At 38.1% G+C, this 19,069-nt stretch overlaps 1 protein-coding gene across 1 annotated transcript in view; it reads right to left on the minus strand.

Moving 5' to 3' along the window:
* Positions 1-19,069, minus strand: part of Adk (adenosine kinase) — a gene marked incomplete at its 3' end in the record, with an annotated part of 398,041 nt that overhangs the window by 59,169 nt on the left and 319,803 nt on the right. The window contains 1 exon segment of the mRNA NM_001244850.1: positions 9,958-10,072. Coding sequence (NP_001231779.1) covers positions 9,958-10,072 — 115 coding nt within the window.

Here is a 19,069-nt window from a genome sequence, read left to right on the forward strand (position 1 = left end):
GCTTAGAGGCAACAGGACCTGGGTGGCACCACAAAACCCAAAAAATAATAACTTAGCTTAAATTACTTTATAGGGTTAATTCTTGTAAGTAAAGTTCCTAAGTCAAACAAGATGCCTATTTTAAAGATTTTGATCTGTATTTTTCAAGTTTTGTTTTTTTTCCAAATTTCTAAGATAAGGTTGTTTCCAGTTTGTGTTTTATTTTTTGGCTTTGCTGTGTATTGAACCTAGGATGTCATGAATGTCAGGTAAGCATCTACTGTTTCTAGTTCTTATTTGTATCAAAGTATCATTATATTCCAGTTTAAATATCACTATTTTTTGTTTGTTTTTCTATACAGTGTCACCTGTAACCCACATTGGCCTCAGTAGGTAGACAGGGCTGGCTGGAACTCCTGATCCACCTGCTTTCACCTCCCCAGTACCAGAATTACACACATACACACACACACACACACACACACACACACACACACACACATCTATCTATCTATCTATCTATCTATCTATCTATCTATCTATCTATCTATCTATCTATCTATCTTTGTGCTAGCTAGGTATTTTAGTAGCTGAGATACATCCTGGCCCCAAATGTTACTTGAAAAGTACTAATATATTGTCTCTAATCACTAGTTTGACATAAATTCATACTTGCATTATTTCTATAGCACAGTTTTAGGTAAAATATCAATGATATTTTTAAAAATACCACTGAATATTTTATCTGTGTATATAAATAAAAACTCTTGGGGAAAAGGACATATACTTTTGCATGTGTGTATTTCTTCTTCATTTAACCGAACAACTATGCCTTCTTTCTGGACCACTTACTTAAATAACTTTTTTTGGGGAAGGGGTTGAACCAATAAACCAAGAGAGAGACACTCAAAATTATGATTAGTACAATTTACCAAGAGATAAATTATCACCCCAACAGTAAATAACCATTTCTATTTTCCTATTAGGTAAAACACAGAGTAACATCGAAGAAAAGCTGGCTACATTTATAAACTGAATTGAGCCAGGCGGTGGTGGCACATGCCTTTAATTCCAACAGAAGTGGATCTCTGTGAGTTCAAGGCCAGCCTAGTCTACAGAGCGAGTTCCAGCACAGGCTTCAAAGCTACACAGAGAAACCCTGTTTCGAAAAACCAAACCAAACCAAAACAAACAAAAAGGTGAATTGAGACTCCCTAGTACACAGTAACATACGTTAGACCCAGCTGCATACGAATTTCAGACCAAATACCTTGATTGGCAATGGTGACAAATGTGGCCACGCTTTGTAGATAAGTTAACAAGTAGCAAGCTGAGTTGGGCTCTTATTGTCACCTGACAAAGAAATCTAACAACTTCCATCATGGTCTGCTTCATATGCTCAAATACCAACAAGTAGACACCCAAAGGCTTACTACTGCCAACTGTTCAATAAAAAAAAAAAAAAAATCTATGATTTGGAGCTGGAGAAAGGGCTAGCAATTAAGAGCACTGGCTGCTTTTCCAGAGGACCCAGGTTTGATTCTCAGCACCTATGTGGAGGCTCAGAATATTTGTAACTCTAGTCCCAGAGGATCCAACATTATCTTTTGGCCTCTGCCAACATTGCAAGTATGTGGTACACAGATATAAATTTAGACAAAAACTCATGCACATTAAATAGGATCTCAAAAAGAAATTAAATTAAAAAACATGATTTCCCTGTTTTCCCCAACAGATTATTATACCTTAAAAAATCTAATAAGATAAATTTGAATATACAAAGTAATGTTATGACAGAAACTGAGAAACATGAGTCCATTTTCAAACCTATCTTGATTTCCCCATGTGCTGAGTTCCAAAAGTTCCTAGAGTTAAGGCTGAAGATCTTCAGTATTTACAGATTTGTTATGAAGGCTTAGGGTTTAAATGCTTAACAGACCCCAGACTAGCTGACTGCAAACATACTGTTGATTTGATCATAACAAATAGCAAAGTTGATCCTTCACAGCAACCTTGTAATGATCTCTAATTTATGGTAGAAATAAAATGGCAAATCCAATCTCATACCACAGAAAGTCAAGGCTACAGTTTATGTTTCAGAAGTCACTGGGCATTGAGATGCAACAGCAGCACATATAAAGAAACTTTGTGACAGGTCCATGCCAACTTCCAGGGCCTTTGTTCTCTACGTTTCTAGCCTCCGTTCTTCCTTAAAATGAGTAAGTTTAAAGAACATCCAGAGGAAATAATAGACTTTATGAAAATGAGGGTCACAGAAGGAACAGTGTTTCATAGAGAATTCAATCGAGAAGATTTGTCCTGGGAAGTGGGACCATTTCTTTAATGTTGATTCTATCCATGTTCCAGGGTGAGGTGATACATTTCCTCCATGAAACTGAGTGAAGAGAGTCAGGGTAGTGGAGATTACTTCTGAAGACAAGTGACCATGCAGCAGGTGACAGGAGAGTTACAAGCAGGGAGAGAAAAGAAAGACTATGGAGAAGGAAGTAGGCAACAGTCTCAATCTTCAACACTGGCTGAGTAGGGATGAGGAGATGACCAAAATGGCAGTCACATCTCTTGTCCCCACTCACCCATAGTTTACTGATGATGCATAGGGCCTGAAAACTCCGAGGGGGCAGGCAGAGTGTCCAACACCCTTGTTCCCCTTCAAGGCCATCTGTTATCTCAAGTCTTCACATGACAAGGGCTGCCACTCTCACCCAGGAATTTTGCTGCCCCTGGATGAACAAAATAGGGTGAGGGTATAGTGTGTGTAAACACTCTGCTCTGGAGAGACTGGGAACCTGTCTGATCTATGGGTTATAAGGTTTACAAGCTAGCACAGACATCAGGCGCAGACAGGAAAGATGGTAAGTTACTAAATGAACACAGAATAACACTGAAAACCAGTCTTCAGCCAGCACAGGACAGCAGCAGAAACAACTGGGACACAGAGGAGCTACAATACAATCCAGCAAATAGCCCTGCCTCAGACCAATTCCAATACTGGGAGACTCAGAAAGAAGCCCCTCTAATTCTTCATTGTGGTTGCCTCCCACTCCTCGGAGACAGAGCTTGTCTCGTGTGTGTGTGTGTGTGTGTGTGTGTGTGTGTGTGTGTGTGTGTGTGTGTGTGTGTGTGTGTGTGTGTGTGTGTGTGTGTGTGTGTGTCCCTGGCTGTCCTGGAACTAGCTGATAGACCAGGCTGACCTTGAACTCACAGACATCCACCTGTCTCTGCCACTTGAGTGCTGGAATTAAATGTGTACACCACCAATGCCCAGCTTGTTTTGTCTTCTTAAGCAAACAAGCAAGTAAGCAAGCAACAACCACAAAAAACCCACCAGTGGATTTTTCGGGTTAAACTCAGGTTGTTGGGTATGACAGAAAGTGCTCTTATCCTGTGATGGTCTCACAACTCACTCAGCTTATTTTATAAAAACTAACTTTCTTCATTCCTTATCATTTTTAAAAATTATTGTCTTTTGGTAATAATTTTACTTTTAAAACCCTTTATGTTTTTCAATTTTATACTCATTTACCTAATTTTGTTTGCACATCTTAAAATTTCCCTCTATCCCCCTTTGGTTTAGCCAGGTTTCATTTTTCCTTGCCTACTCCTTTACTTAAGTTTTAGTTACCTTTCTTAATTCTCACTTCTCAGTTTACATAGTTTTTTCCACTTTTTCTTTTATGACTATTGGTAGTAGCAATCCCTAACCACTTGTTATCCTTCTACTTTTCAGGTTTTTTGGTGTGCTGTTTCTATTACCATTATTTGCTTTCTCCTGTGAGCAGTAATAGGGACGGAGCCTCAAGAAAAGGCTGCTCACCAAAGAGACTCACAACAGACAGGAAGCTTTCCACTGCAGCAGAGGCAAATTCCAAAAGTTGCCAACACTCCAGAAAACAAAGCCAAAGATGGAATGGTTGAAATGCAACACCCCCCGCAAAAGAAACAAAACCAAACAAAATCCCTTGGAACATGATTATTGAAAGAGATCAAACTTACAGAATCTGTGGTCTAGAATTGTGTCCTAGTTAGCTTTAACTGTTAACCTGATGCAGCCCAGAGTCATCTGAGAAGGGAGACTCAGTTGAGGTATTGCCAGCTTGTGGGCATGTCTTCGGGGGATTTTCTCAATTGCTAAATGATGTCATAGGGTCTGACCCACCTAGGCAGATGGTCCTGGCTCTATAGGGAAGTTAGCTAAGAGTGAACTTGACAGCAAGCCAGCAGCCATGGGTTCTCCATGGTTTCTACTTCAAGTTCCTACCCTGACTTCCTGCAATGATGTACTATGACCTGTATGCTGAAATAAACACTTTCCTCCCCTAAGCTACCAGAGAGTTTTATCACAGAAATAAAACCACAAAGAGACATCCAAGATACAGAATAAAGGCACAAAAAATTACTTAGTGAAATATAGAAAAATTCCTAAATGGGGTAAGGGTTAGGGTTGGGTGCTGGACATCCAAGTAGACTTAAGAAGCATTAATGATTATAATCATAGCACTTGGCTGGGTGTGAAGCAGGAGGATTACAAGTTTAAGGCTAGTATTGGCTACACAGCAAGATCATGTCACAAACAAATGCTATCCAATGTAATCTAAAAAAATTATAAATTGAAAAGACAACCCGATATGGGAGAGAGACTTTAATGGAAATGTCCCAGAAGTTACCCAAGTGCCAACAAGCAGATGAAAATTGCTCTGCCACACTGATTATATACCACGAAAATTCCAGCCAAATCATATTGAGATACCATCATGCTCTCACCAGAATGGCTAAAATTAAAAGGATAAATAGTAACAAATGCTAGCAAAGAAGTGGGACCATTAGAGTGCCATATACTTGAGAGAGTGGAGACTGGTACAATCCTTTGCAAATTTGGGACTGAAAGATGAAAATCTTCAATGCCATAATGGTTATAAGACCCTATATCTTTGTTAAATCCCCAGAATGACATTACAACAAATGAATTTTATTAATTGAAAAAAAAATAACTAGGATATACAAGGAAACCAAGACAGAATATACATTGTAGCCAATGACAGTACCTGCTTTACAAATGAATATTGTAGCCATAGGAATGTGGATGGAATAAAGAAGCAGCTTAAGTGATTCCAGATGACAGACACTTAACATGTGCTACCGGCTCTCACGAGTGTATTCGTAAACGACTTAATGATGGGACAGGTAGGCAATGCATTTCAGAATCCAAGGCAAGAGGGAAAGATATAGATAAGAAAATGGCAAAGGCTGGAATGAGCCTTGCACACATGCACAACTTATTATAATGCACATGTTCCATATTTTCTTGACTAGATGGAAAGCAGCAAACCCCAGTCATCCTGTTTCCAACCCTTTTGGAAAACTGGGGCTACTGGTGATCAGGGGGCACCTCCTTGGGATCGAAATTCCTATAGCAGGTGTTTGTAACTGTTGAGCCATCATTCTAAACCCTAGAATCTGTATATTTTTTTTTTTTTGTGTGTGTGCTTTCTGAGTTTTAAGCTTACTAGGACTGCAAGTCACATAGACTCTTCATTATAGAGTGATGGAGAGCACTTAGTGTTTTTGTAGCACATGGAAAATCAGGAATGAAGTAATAAGCTTACTTAAGGACTCAGGAGGATGACAGGTAATTTTAACAACTCCATTTACCTATAATGCAATAGCATAGGACACTGTTAGATGTATCTCAAAGGTGGAAATAATTTAATCTAGTTTGCCCATTAGGGTTAATGAGTTCTATATATTTATCTTCATACATTTTTACAATATTTTATGTATATAGGTGTTTTGCTCACAGGTATGTCTGTGCACCACATGCATGCCAGGTACCCAAGAGGCCAGTAGAGGGCATCAGATCTCCTAGATGGTTGTGAGCTGCCTTGTGGGTGCTGGGAATTGAACCCATGTCTTCAGATAGAGTAGCTTATGTTCTTAAGGGCAGAGCCACCTCTCCAGGCCCCTGATTCTTTGCATTTTATTTTTATTTATGTGCCTATGTGAATGTATGCTACATGCTACTGGGTACTTATAGAGGCCAGAAGAGGACACTGGATTCCTTGGAGCTGGGGTTACAGGTGACTATCCAATGTGGATGCTAGAAATTGAACTAGGATCCTCTGGAAGAGCAGCACATACTCTTAACCACTGAGCTATTTCTCCAGTCCCTAGTCCTTGATATTTTGATTGAGTGAGGAAAAAGAGGCATGTATTAAGGCTTGACTTATTGAAGAAGATGTCTGGCTAGTCTGTTTCCATCATTCCACAAAATCATAAAACCTGGCCATTTAGTCATTTACTTAACTGAATGATTTTCAAAGTGAGATATGAGAACAGACAGAATCGCTATATCACCTAAGGGAAAATTTTCTAGAAATACAACTTTCCTCCAAACCCTTCTGCTGGTTTCCTCACATACCTCCCCAAGGATGCCTATCCTAACATTGCTCATAGTGTGGGGGTCAGACTGTCGAAGATACTTTAAAAAGGGAGGTCTACATTTACTCAAAAACCACAAGATGATTTGTATACAACAACATGTGCCTTTCAGAGAAAAAGTGGTTTGTAAAGATTATATCTCAAAAGGAGATAGGTCTCTAGAATAAGATGACAAGGGAATGGATTTTTGCTAACATTATTGGTAAATGCCTTAAACTTAACAATGTAATCATTTGAAAATACTCTGCAGTGTGAGGTTTAAGGCACAATGAGTCCTAATTAGTGTTTTAATAAGTGTGTTAGCACTGTCTTGTACCATTCTGGAATGTCACTCATGGTAAATGAAAGGATACTTTCCTTCCCTTATCTTCTGTTAGTATTTTAATGCTAGGAGGTGGGAAAAGGCTGATCCATATTCAATAGGAAAGGAGGGAAAACAATAACAAATTGGCATCTCTTCTGTGAATTGCCCCACAGGCCAAGCATTTTTATGTTCTTAATCATTATTAAATGACTTAACATGACATCCAGAGCCTGGCGAATGATTGCATCCTGACATGAGAACGAATTACAAATGAAATGAAAGATCAAGCTGTATTAGAGGACTGCCTCTGGGAAATGAAAATCTTTAATTCTCTTTTATTATTGACATTTATTTGGCTGCCATGAATAACAACACAGCACAGAGATTCAACTACGCTTGTGCACTGAATAGCTTATCCCAGGGCTCAAAACTGTATTAACATTTATCATGTTTGCTTTTGTAGCTGACACCACCGAACAGATTCTCTATCCATCTTGAATTTATCATGCATTGCAATATACTGCATCCTCTAAGTTCATTTTCATATGGTAGGAACAGCAAGATTAGTGTCTTGCCTCAAATAAATTCCTGATTATAAGCATTCTTAAGAGTGGTGTAATAGATTTAATAAAGCATAAAGTAAGATCAGAAAAAATTCAGTTACAAGGCTAAATAACAGTCTGGAGAAAGTCATGAAAAATTGACAGTGAGGAAGACACTTGTATGAAATATGTTTCTGGATATAGGAAGACTTAAAAAGAATGCTTCCGCAAAGAGTATGCCAATAGCTTTATGAATCTGGAGGCAGTATTACATTTCTTATAAGAAGGGGGCATGGTTTAAGACAGGAATGGTCCATATACCATAAGAAGACAGTGATCTTGTCTGTGTCATGTAGAGATACTCTTTCTTGGGTTCTTTTCTCTCATGAAAATTAACAGCATGCCTTTTCCTGTCACAGCAATGAAGGACTGCACATTACCCGTGTCTTTGCTTACATGATCCTCCTTGACTGGAATGCCCCCTTATTTTAAACTTCTCTTAAATTCAAGGTTTAGTAATGATATTTACCTATTTGGGATAGGCACTTAACATTTTTTAATTTTTCAATGGTTTTCTGCATTGAAAATTTCAGATATATACATGAATAGGTATAATGGTACCATAATTCCCCTTGTATCCAATGCTTTACTTCAATAATAAACTCCTGACCAGTTTAGTTCATGGATTTCACCTAACTCTTCTATCCACTGACTTTTTTTTTTCTTTTTTTTTTTTTTGAGACAGGGTTTCTCTGTAGGTTTTGGAGGCTGTCCTGGAACTCTCTTTGAAGACCAGGCTGGCCTCAAACTCACAGAGATCCCGCCTGCCTCTGCCCTCCGAGTGCTGAGATTAAAGGTGTGCGCCACCACCACACAGCCACTGACTTCTTTTGAAGCAAATCTTGTATGTCTTTTGACAAGTCTACAACAAGAAGGTTAATTCAACTACTTCTTATGTGTATCTCTTTACCCAAATCGGTCAATAATTTCATCAGTGACCCTTTCCAGGCTTTATATATTCACTTTGTTAAAAAGTTACTACAGGGGCTGGAGAGATAGCTCAGCAGTTAAGAACAATGACTGCTCTTTCAGAGGACCCGGGTTCAGTTCCCAGCAACCACATGGCAGCTAACAACTGTCTGTAACTCCAAGATCTAATACCCTCACACAGACACACATGGAGGCAAAACACCAATGCACACAGAAATAAATAAATTATTTTTAAAAGTTACTTTAGTAGATGTGGTGGTACACAGTTGCAATCTCAGCACTTGGAAGGCTGAGACAAGAGAACTGCTCCAAAGTTTGAACCCAGCCTGGGTATGTAGAGATTACAAGAAGAGCCTAGAGAATGAGAACCTGTATCAAAAATTAATGAAAAAAATTATTTATTTTCAGTAGAATGTCTTTCTTCAAGCTTTGTTGATCTTTTAAGTCAATATTACCCACAAATGAGAATAATTATACTTTATATTTAGACTATATTCAACATTTTATGTATATTAAATTTTAATATGTAAGTGTATAAAAATTTTATTTTGCAAATCTTTAAATATTATGTTATATTTAGTGTTTAGCTGAGTACTGAAAAAACACATTGGTAATAATTATATTACTGTTTATAAAAATCATTAACTAACCATTTGGATTTAAATGAACCATTCAGACACAATTAAAAGACTTATATTTATTTGAATACTAGCTAAAATATAAAATACAGTAGCCTAATATTGAAAATATTAATTATTTTAGCCAATAATGTTTGTTCATTAGATGAAATTCCTATTTAATGTCTATGATTGCTATAAAAACAAACATGAGATCTTCCTTCCTTTCTTTTTTGTTTTCTGAGACAGGCATTCTCTGTGTAGCTTTGGAGCCTGTCCTAGAACTCATTCTGTAGATCAGGCTGGCCTAGAACTCACAGAGATCCACCTGCTTCTGCTTCCAGAGTGCTAGAATTAAAGCCATGCGCCAACACTGCCTGGCCAGATTTTTCTTCATGAAAGAGAATCTGAGGTTATCATCAACAACCTGACTCTTTGGGAACCTGGGGTAGGAGGATTACAAATTCAAGGTCAGTCTGGACTACACAAGGAATTGAAGGTTAGTATAGGGTATATAATGAGACATTCTCTTAAGCTTAAAAAGTTATATAAAATCAATGGCTGGGGATAAAACTCAATGGTAGAGCACTTGCTTAGGATGAATAAGGCCCTAGATAAGCTTTTCAGCATTAGGCTGGGCATGAGATAGGGGTGGGTGAATCTCTGTGAGGTGGAGGCTAGCTTCATGTACATAGTGAGATCCAGGACAGCCAGGAATACAGAGAGACTGCTTCAAAAAATAAAAATAATAAATTCCTACTATTGCAAAAACAAGACAAATTAATAATGACAGGAAAGAAAATCAGAAGAAACATTTTGGACTTTACTTGCTCATAACTGAATAAATGTTTATATGTAAAACGTATTATGTTTGAAAAGAAAGATATTTCTGGGCTAAAAAAATCCCCCCAAACTTTAAAAGTAAACAAGCTACATCAATAAACGTAAATTGTAATCTTGAAAGGAGAGGAATATAGTTAAACTGTAAAAGACACGTGATAGAAAGACTATAGAATTTGTCATGATTAATCTCCTTAGCACTGGATTTTTCACATAGTTCCAACAGTACCTGTAGCCACTACAGTGTCGTCTCTCCCTTGTGTGAAGACCACGGTCCTCGGCCTCTTCGAGTTCACCTTTGCAAGAGCCTGTGCCTTTTTGGCTATCTCTTTAATGTCTTTAGTCTATTAATAGAGTGAAAAAATTCATAATCAGTAGAGTAAGGGCAAATTTTATTAACATTTTAACACTTTTGCTTCTGATGGCACCTGAGTATCTACCAGGGAACATTTGAAAAGAAATTTTTAATCATACAGAGAACAGCACACAAGCTCCTCTCATGAGTCTTCCCAAACTTCACATTTATGATGGACTTTATTTCGTCTTCACTTTCAATACCTGCCATGCATTTTATTTCAAAGCAAAGGTTTGCTTTATAATTTAATCTATAAATGTGCAAGTATGTTAACTCTGAAAGATAATGACTAACACACAACATACATAATCATGATATACTTTAAACATTTTGTCTGACTTACCAAAAGAACCAGGTTCAGTTCCTAGCACAAAAACAAACCCAAAATATTTTAAATCTTCTGTACCTCAGTAGAGTGTTTTTGGGTGGGCATGCTGCCACTTGGTAGAGCAACTGCTTGGCTAGCACAAAGTCCCAGGAAGTCCCCACCACCATAAGAAGTCCTTATCACCAGCAAATAAATATTAAGTCAAATATCCAATTACAGAGGTTTTAAAGAATTATTCATCATTTTTGAGGCAGAATCCTCCTGTGTAGCCCAGGCTGGCCTGAAGCTTGTAATTTTCCTGTATCTGTCAACACAGGCTGGAAATATAAGTGTGAGTCACTATGCCCAAGTGAAGGGAGTCTTTCTTTTCTAAATTTTTCTTTGTTACATTAGATGTTTACAGAATATAATTATGGTGACATGGGAAATAATAAAATTGAGATAATGTCAATTTTTCAAAGATCTGATTGAGAAAAAAAGAAATGGTTATGCTACTTAACTCTAAAGACTTAATTTTCCATAAGAAAGGGCATTTAGAAAAATATGACAGAATTAAAGTAGAGAATCGAGTAGCTGTACATCCTTCATGTCTCATGGTCAGAAATCTGACTTCATTGTCCTTCTCATCACCTAATATTGTCCTTTTGTGCTTTTTCTTCTAAATGCTCTACTATACTAACATACAGATTTGTTTACTTTTTATATATATTTATACTCACTGCTGGCTAGAATCAGCATATAAGGGAAAACATCCATTTTTTTTCTTTCTAGATTGTGTGAATTTGCTCTAAGCCCATCACTTTTCCTGCTAATTTTAACATTTCTATTTTCATTTAGAGCTGAAAAATATTTTAAATATTTACCAGATTTTCATTATCCATCGATCTGTTGAAAGACAGGAAGCCTGGTAACATTTCCTTGCAAATTAAGCAACAATAGACATGGAGTTGCAACTATCTCTATGATAAGGTATGGAGTTTTCTGAGAATATACCCAAGAGTGGAATAGCTGGGTCATATGGTAGTTTTATTTTTAATTTTTTTGAGAAACCTCCAAGTTGATAAGCATGTGTGTACTAAATTCCACCCCCACCAGCAGTGAATAAGGGTTCTTTTTCTATATCCTTGCCAACATTTGCTGTCAGATTTCTTGATGATAGCCATTCTGGAGTGAACACCTTTAAAAATAATTATTGGCCATTTGTGTTTTTTATGTTGAAAACTGTCTATACACTTTCTGTATTTTCATCTAGAAATTTCAGTTTTCACAGGTCTCTGATCTATTTTGAATCAATGTTTGTCCAAGGAGAAAGATATGAACCTAATTTCATTCTCTTGTAGGTGAATATCCTGTATTCCCAGTACCCTTTGTTGATCAGGCCATTTGTTTTTCTTTTTCTTTTGTAGTAGCTAAGTGCAAAAAAATCCCCCAGAGAAGCTCCACAGCTTCAGAATCGCTCTTCTAACAGCACAAGGGTCCCCTGAGATGTAGAGTTTTCGCCCAGGGAAAGTGTTTGTTTGAAAGGCTACATTAATGTAGCTTCATGATGTTTTTTATGAGTTTATTACAATAAAATAATTTTTTTATTTACAAAAGAAAGAAAAGGCAGTTAAGCCTGCATGGTAGTACATGCCTGTAATTCTTGCACGGGGAAGGCAGAGGCAGGAGGATTGGTGTGGTAAAGCTATTCTGTTCTACACAGGGAGTTCCAGGCCAGCCAGAACTACACAAACAAAACAAAACAAGAAACGAAGAAAAAGAAAAGAAAGAGTTACAAAATTACAAGCTAGCCAGTGTATGCACTTGGGAGACAGAGGCAGACATATTTGAGTCTGAGGTCAGTCTGGTCTGTAGAGGGAGTTCTAGAATAGCTGGGACTACATAGAGAAACTCTGTCTCAAACAACACAACACAACACAACACAACACAACACAACACAACACACACATACCCAAAAACCACCACCATCAAAAAAGCCAAACCAACCAACCAACCAACCAACCAACCAAAAAAGCCAAAACAAGTTATTTCTCAACACCTTGATCTTCCTCCTCTTCCTCTTTCACTCTCCCTCCCTCTCCTCCTAGACAGGGTCCCTCCATGTAGCCCTGGATATCCTGTAACTTACTTATGTATATCAAGCTGGCCTCCAACTCACCTGTCTCTGCATCCAAAGTACTGGGATTCAAGTCATGTGCCACCATGCCTGGCTTTGATGCCATTTTTCATATCATACAGATATGAAACTTTATATGATAAACATTTTAACTTGAAAGACAAATGACTGAGTCAGGTTTGGAGACCTATATTTGTAATACTAGCACTCTGGAAGTTGAGGCATGACAGCAAGTTCAAGGCCAGTTTGGACTCTCTAAGAGAGACAGACAGAGAGGAAGGCAGGAGGAGAAAGGAAGACAAAGCAAAGAAGGAAAGATGAAATAAAAAAAAAAGAGGCATTAGTTTTAAAAGTCATGTTTTCAACCATTTTTATTATCAATTAATTAAATATGCATTTTTGAGACAGGGTTTCATGTACTTAGGGTGATCTCAAATTCTCTATATAGTCAAAGTGGGTTTGAACTCCCATTCTCCCATCTTCACCTCTCAGGTGACTGCTTGGATTGCAGATCTGTACTACTGTGCCCAGTTTATGTGGTGCTGGGATGGAGCCCATGGCCTCACTCATTCTAAGCAAACTCTATACTGACTGAACTACATCCCTGTTCACCTTCTCAGCTGTCTTAAGAGAAAATCCAGGGCTTCATTTGAACTACTACTAATGCTGGCCATGGACGGGACAGTTTAGGCAGTTTGCCTGATCACTGTGCAAAGCTTCACATGTTTAAGAAGAAAGAGACACAAGCCAAAGAAGAAATGTTTAACTCTCTAAATGAAGGATACATAGGATGGAAAAAAATCATATACAAAGACAGAGGTTTAGGTAAGCAAAGCAGGAGTCATCATAGCTTATAACAGTTACAAGCAACACAAAAACACTGATATTTAAGAAAGCCCGACAGGCAGGCATGGTGGCATAAGCCTGTAATCGTAGTGCTTGGGAAATGAAAGCAGTAAAGTAATGAGTTTGACACCAGCTTGGGCTTGCTCGCTTTGACATTGGGCCTGGATTAGCTCACTTTGACACTGGCCTGGGCTTGTTCACTTCTTTGATACTAGCCTGGGTTAGCTCACTTTCGGCACTTATTTTAAAGGAGAACAAGCCTCATCTCTGATAAGAAAATAAGTATTGAAGGGTGGCACTGGGAAATCATGATGCAGAAGGGCAGAACTGGTGGCTCATTCACAGCTACCACAATGGGCATATGATGTTAATCAGAGCAGTGACTGGTTGCTACATTTATACTTTCCAGCCATTTCTATCTATCCTTGTACTATAATAAAGTTTTTATTCCCATTCCCAACCCCCACCAAAAAGAAAAAGAAAAACAAGAAATCCCTTAAATTTTTTGGAGATAATCAGAAACAATAACATCTGAAAAGACCCAAAATGCCATACAATAACAAGGTTTTCACTGATAAATAATGCATATTTAATTAGAATGACTCATTAAGTCAATCTCTATTCTACAAATATACTTTTCCTACTAAAAGATTTTTATGATTACATATAGCTCATATGTAATAAAAGGTAGAGTCTAGTAAATTGGGAGCAGAGTCTTATGAACTAGATGCACTTTTTAAAAATCAATTAAAATATTTGTTTATTTTACTTGTGTGAATGTGGAGGCCAGGGGACAGCTTGAAGGAGTCAGTTCTTTCCTACATGCAGGTTCTGGACATCAGACTCAGGCTGGCAGGCTTGGCAGTATTGCCCACTGAGTCACCTTGCCTCATTTTTTCCATTTTTTGAGTTGAGTTTCTTCGTACATGCCCAAGCTAGTCCCAAATTCCTTAGATTTCAGTTGTCATCTATTTAAGCCTTTAGAGTAGCTGAGACTCCAGATACATGCTACTGGACACAAGTAAATTTTAAATTTTATTTATTGTTATTATTATTATGACTATTATTATAATTTTTTTGAGACAGGGTTTCTCTGTGTAGCTTTCAAGCCTGTCTTGGAACTCACTCTGTAGACCAGGCTGACCTCAACCTCACAGAGATCCACCTGCCTCTGCCTCCTGAGTGCTGGGATTAAAAGTGTGTGCCACCACTGCCTGGCCTATTTCTTATTTTTTTTTAAACAAATCAAGTTTCCAAAATACTGTAAAGAATAATTTTTAAAAATTTTATTTATTTTTATTTTATGTGCAATGGTGTTTTGTCTGCATGTGTGTTTGTGTGAGTGTGTCAGATCTTGGGAGTTACAGACAGTTGTGAACTGCCTGTGGGTGCTGGGAATAGAACCCAAGTCCCCTTGAAGAGCAGTCAGTGCTCTAAACCACTGAGAACAAATTAATGGTAAGATTGCATGATTTCTTTTTACCAACTCCTTGGGAAAATAGTTTACTGTCATAGTTTGGCAATTCAATGAAAAAAAAAAACTTACCTCTCAAATTTAATCTTATAAAAGTGGCAATTCAAGATTGAAACAAACTTTTCAAATACAAGCCAGAAACTTTTCTGGATTGATGTAACCTTTATTCTTATTGTACTCACATCCGCAGTTTACACCAAATCTTTTTATTGCTCACTCTAGGATCACTGTTAGTATGTACCTAATCCAAATATTTTACTATGTACTCAGGAGCAACCACTTGCTTGCAAGAAATGCTTTTCATGTAGTGTAAATCCTTTTTCAAAACCGCAATTTTTTTTATCTTCACAACACTATAGATTGTAAATCCACAGTATTCCCCCTCTTCATCTCCTTGGGTCCTTTTCCCTCACAGGTAAGATCATGTATCTTAATAGAAGGCTGCAATTACAAAGAGCTTTAGAATACAGCAAACCTAGACTTAGCTTTGTAAACATCTCTAAGGCTCCATTTACTGACAGGACCGAGAAAATACTCAAGTAACAGATACTGGGGCTGGGGGTAAAACTCAGTGGTAGAGTTCAGGTTGAGCATGTGCAAAGTCCTGGGCTCAATCCCCAGCACCAAATCTCCCTTTATGATACTTACATAAAAGGAAAAATCAGTAATCTTATAATGGAGAGAATTGACAAACACCACCTGAGCTAATAATCAATTGCTACTAAATTTCCTGGACAAAAGTGGATATCTCTGTAGTCCCAAAGAATCTCCTTTAGACTATTTATCCACTGCAATAGAAAGGAGTAAGTTATAGAGGATAAATCGATCGATACCACCTTAGCCCAGTGATCAAGGTTAACATCACCAGCAATAAGAGTTTGTGACATCATTTAACCTCCCTGATATGATACTCTGAGGAGGGCACATCACTTCTGTGGTTTTCCTGTTAAAAATGTACGTCAACCCACTCACAAGAAAACACCAGACACACTCAGAGAGAGAGAGAGAGAGAGAGAGAGAGAGAGAGAGAGAGAGAGAGAGAGAGAGAGAGAGAGAGAGATCCTACAGAATGAATGACCAGGACTTCCTAAGCATCGAGGTCATGGGCAATGAGGAAAGACTGAAAAACTGCCATGGACTGGAAGCTGCAAACAACCCATGATACAAATGTAATGTGGGATCCTACATTAGATTCTGGAACATAAAAAGGAAAAACCATCTGGAGAGACGGCTCAGCAGCTAAGGATGCTTGTTGCCAAGCCTAGTGAGCTCAATCTTCAGGACCCCCACAAGGTAGAAAGAAAGGAATCCCCAAAGTATTCTCTGATTTCTATATGCATGTATGAATACCCCCACACAAAACAAAGGAAAACAAGAGGAATCACTAACAAGATCAAAATATATCCTGTTTTTGTTTTGCACTGGATATATATTAATTTTCTGATTTTAGCTATTAAACTTTGGTTATTTAAGATGTTAACAGTAGGGCTGGTGAGATAATTCAGCAGTTGAAAGCACTGGCTATTCTTCCCAAAGGACCTGGGTTCAATTCCCAGCACCACATGGCAGCTCACAACTGTCTGTAACTCCAGTTCCAGGGTACTGACACCCAATGCACATAAATTACAAAAGAAAAAAGATGTTAACAATAGGGGAAGGTAGGTGAAATGTATATGGGGATTCTGTTCTGTTTTTGCAATTTTGTAAAACTATTTTATCATGAAAAGGTGAAGCTAGGCAGGATGGTATATGTCTTGATTCCAGCACCAGGGAAAAACAAGTCAGAAGGGCCCTGAGTTTGAGGACAGCCAGGGCTATACAGCAAGACCTTATCTTAAAAGAATTAAAATAGCTGCTGTCCCATGATGACTCCTGTAATCTCAGAACACAGGAGGGTGAGCAAAGAGGACCATTGTGAATTCTAGGTCAGTTTGGATCCATAGTAAATTTCAAGCTAGCCTGTGCTACCAGGAATGTGCCCGTTTCAAAAGAGAAAGAAGGCAGGGCTGGAAAGTTAGCCCAGGGGTATTGCAGAGGATTCAGGAACTACTCACAACTGCCTGTACCTCCAGTTCTAGGGGATCCAAAGTTCTCTTGCCTCTGCAGACAGTAGGCACACATGTGGTGCACAAAGATACATACAGTCCAAGTACTACACACTTAAAATAAAAAATAAACAAAAAACAAAGTAAGTTGTGGAGATGAAAGCAGATAAAGTAAGCTGAAAGAGCTTAGTGCATTTACTGTATGCTAATGCATTTCTATTTTTTTTTTTTTTTTTTTTTTTTTTTTTTTTTTTTTTTTTGGTTTTTGAGACAGGGTTTCTCTGTGTAGCTTTGGAGCCTATCCTGGCACTTGCTCTGGAGACCAGACTGGCCTCAAACTCACAGAGATCCACCTGCCTCTGCCTCCCGAGTGCTAGGATTAAAGGCATGTGCCAACAACGCCTGACACATTTCTATTTTTATCCCTCTTAATGGACTCTTATTTTAGTTCTGCCTAAAATTTTCAATTCCATAAGATGCTCCAATAATCCCTAGAAAGGGCCTCGAAAATACTGAATGCTGAAAACTCAAGTATAGTACTAATAAGGAGGAAAAAGATAACAAGGGAGTGGGGGCAAGAGACAAAACTTCACAGAGTTGAACAGGGTTCTAAAGTGGTTCCTAAATTTAATTTCTCTATATAGCAGATACCATAATTTCCTCTTACTGGCCATGCACATATCTCTAAAATATTCCCTGGGCCTCTTCTACCCCAGGCAGTAGGTCTATTAGTATATCTCATCCTGCAGATGAAGAAACTGACTCACAGACATTAAGTATGTTGGCTAAGATTATTAAAAGTATTGCAACCAGGATGCCCACCCCAAAATCTGCCTTTGGGAATCACAGTGTTCACAACCACTGCTTCCAGGCCACCCACAGATGTTTCTGTGAACCCTGTAATGTGCCTTTTGCTATTATCACAAAAGTATAGACTGCTCCTCCTCAGTCATTTTTCTGCACATTCATAAATTAATTCTGATCTTTATTTAAATGTGGTTTTCTTAGTTGTATTTTACACCATAAACTTCAATGTTTAAATGTCTAGACATTCCCCATTCTTCAAGGCCATTCTGAACTTCAACTTTTCTTCCAACATGCTAGAACATGACAGAGGAAAAAAATGTGGTTTGTAATAAAGAATACCAGACTTGGAGAGTTAATCTCTGATTATGCTGGCGTACGAATGAACTGTGTGAATTGGAACAGGTCATATGACCTGGATTTCATCTTAAATGCATCAGGGAGACACTGGAAAAGATTTTACAAACTGAAACATTTTTTTTTAAATGTAAAATTTTGGTTTTATCATCTTCTAAATTAAAGTCTATATTCTTGGGCCAGCAAAATGGTTTGGCGGGTAAAGATACTTGCTAACAAGTCTGATGACCTGTGTTTGATCCCTGGGGCATTTTATGGAAGGAGAGAACAGACTTCCACATGTTGTCCTCTGGAATTCATACTTGCAGTTCAGCATGTGCCACCCAAAAATGAGTGAACAATGCTTTTTTTCCATTTACTTATTTATTTATTTATTTATTTATTTATTTATTTATTTATTGGATTTTTGAGACAGAGTTTCTCTGTAGCTTTTGGAGGTTGTCCTGGAATTCTCTCTGTAGACCAGGCTGGCCTTTAATTCACAGAGATCCACCTGCCTCTGCCTCCCAAGTGCTGAGATTAAAGATGTACGCTACCGATGCCCAGTGGCTTTTTTTTTTTTTCTTTTTAAATTCATGCCACTTTCACCTAACAGGTGATACAATATTCAAACATCGTGTCCCACTCTGTCCCAGCTGTGTCGTACCCACACACTGCTCACTTAATTATACTGTTTTGTGTTTTGTCTTCTCAACAGAAAGTGTGTAAGATTATGGTGTTCAATTGCCAGTCAGGTCTCGGGATACTGTCCTCACTCAACCCAACCCAGAGACAATGGCTTGTGGAGTGTGCAGTACATGATATTCTCTCTGTTGGGAGGCCTTTCTACTCTTGTTTCCTATGTTTGAAATGTGTCTCCTTGTTTGAATGCTTAACTGCCCCCCCCCCCCATTGTCAGACAGCTCTATTTGTAAGATTGTAACTTTCTTTTCCTTTTATAGAAAATTATTATTATTGGGAGGGGCACATGTCTGCTACAGCAAATGTTTGGAGGCTCAGAGGACAGCTCTGCAGAA

Source organism: Cricetulus griseus (assembly GCF_003668045.3).
Source record: "Cricetulus griseus strain 17A/GY chromosome 1 unlocalized genomic scaffold, alternate assembly CriGri-PICRH-1.0 chr1_1, whole genome shotgun sequence".
In the NCBI taxonomy this organism is placed as follows: domain Eukaryota; kingdom Metazoa; phylum Chordata; class Mammalia; order Rodentia; family Cricetidae; genus Cricetulus; species Cricetulus griseus.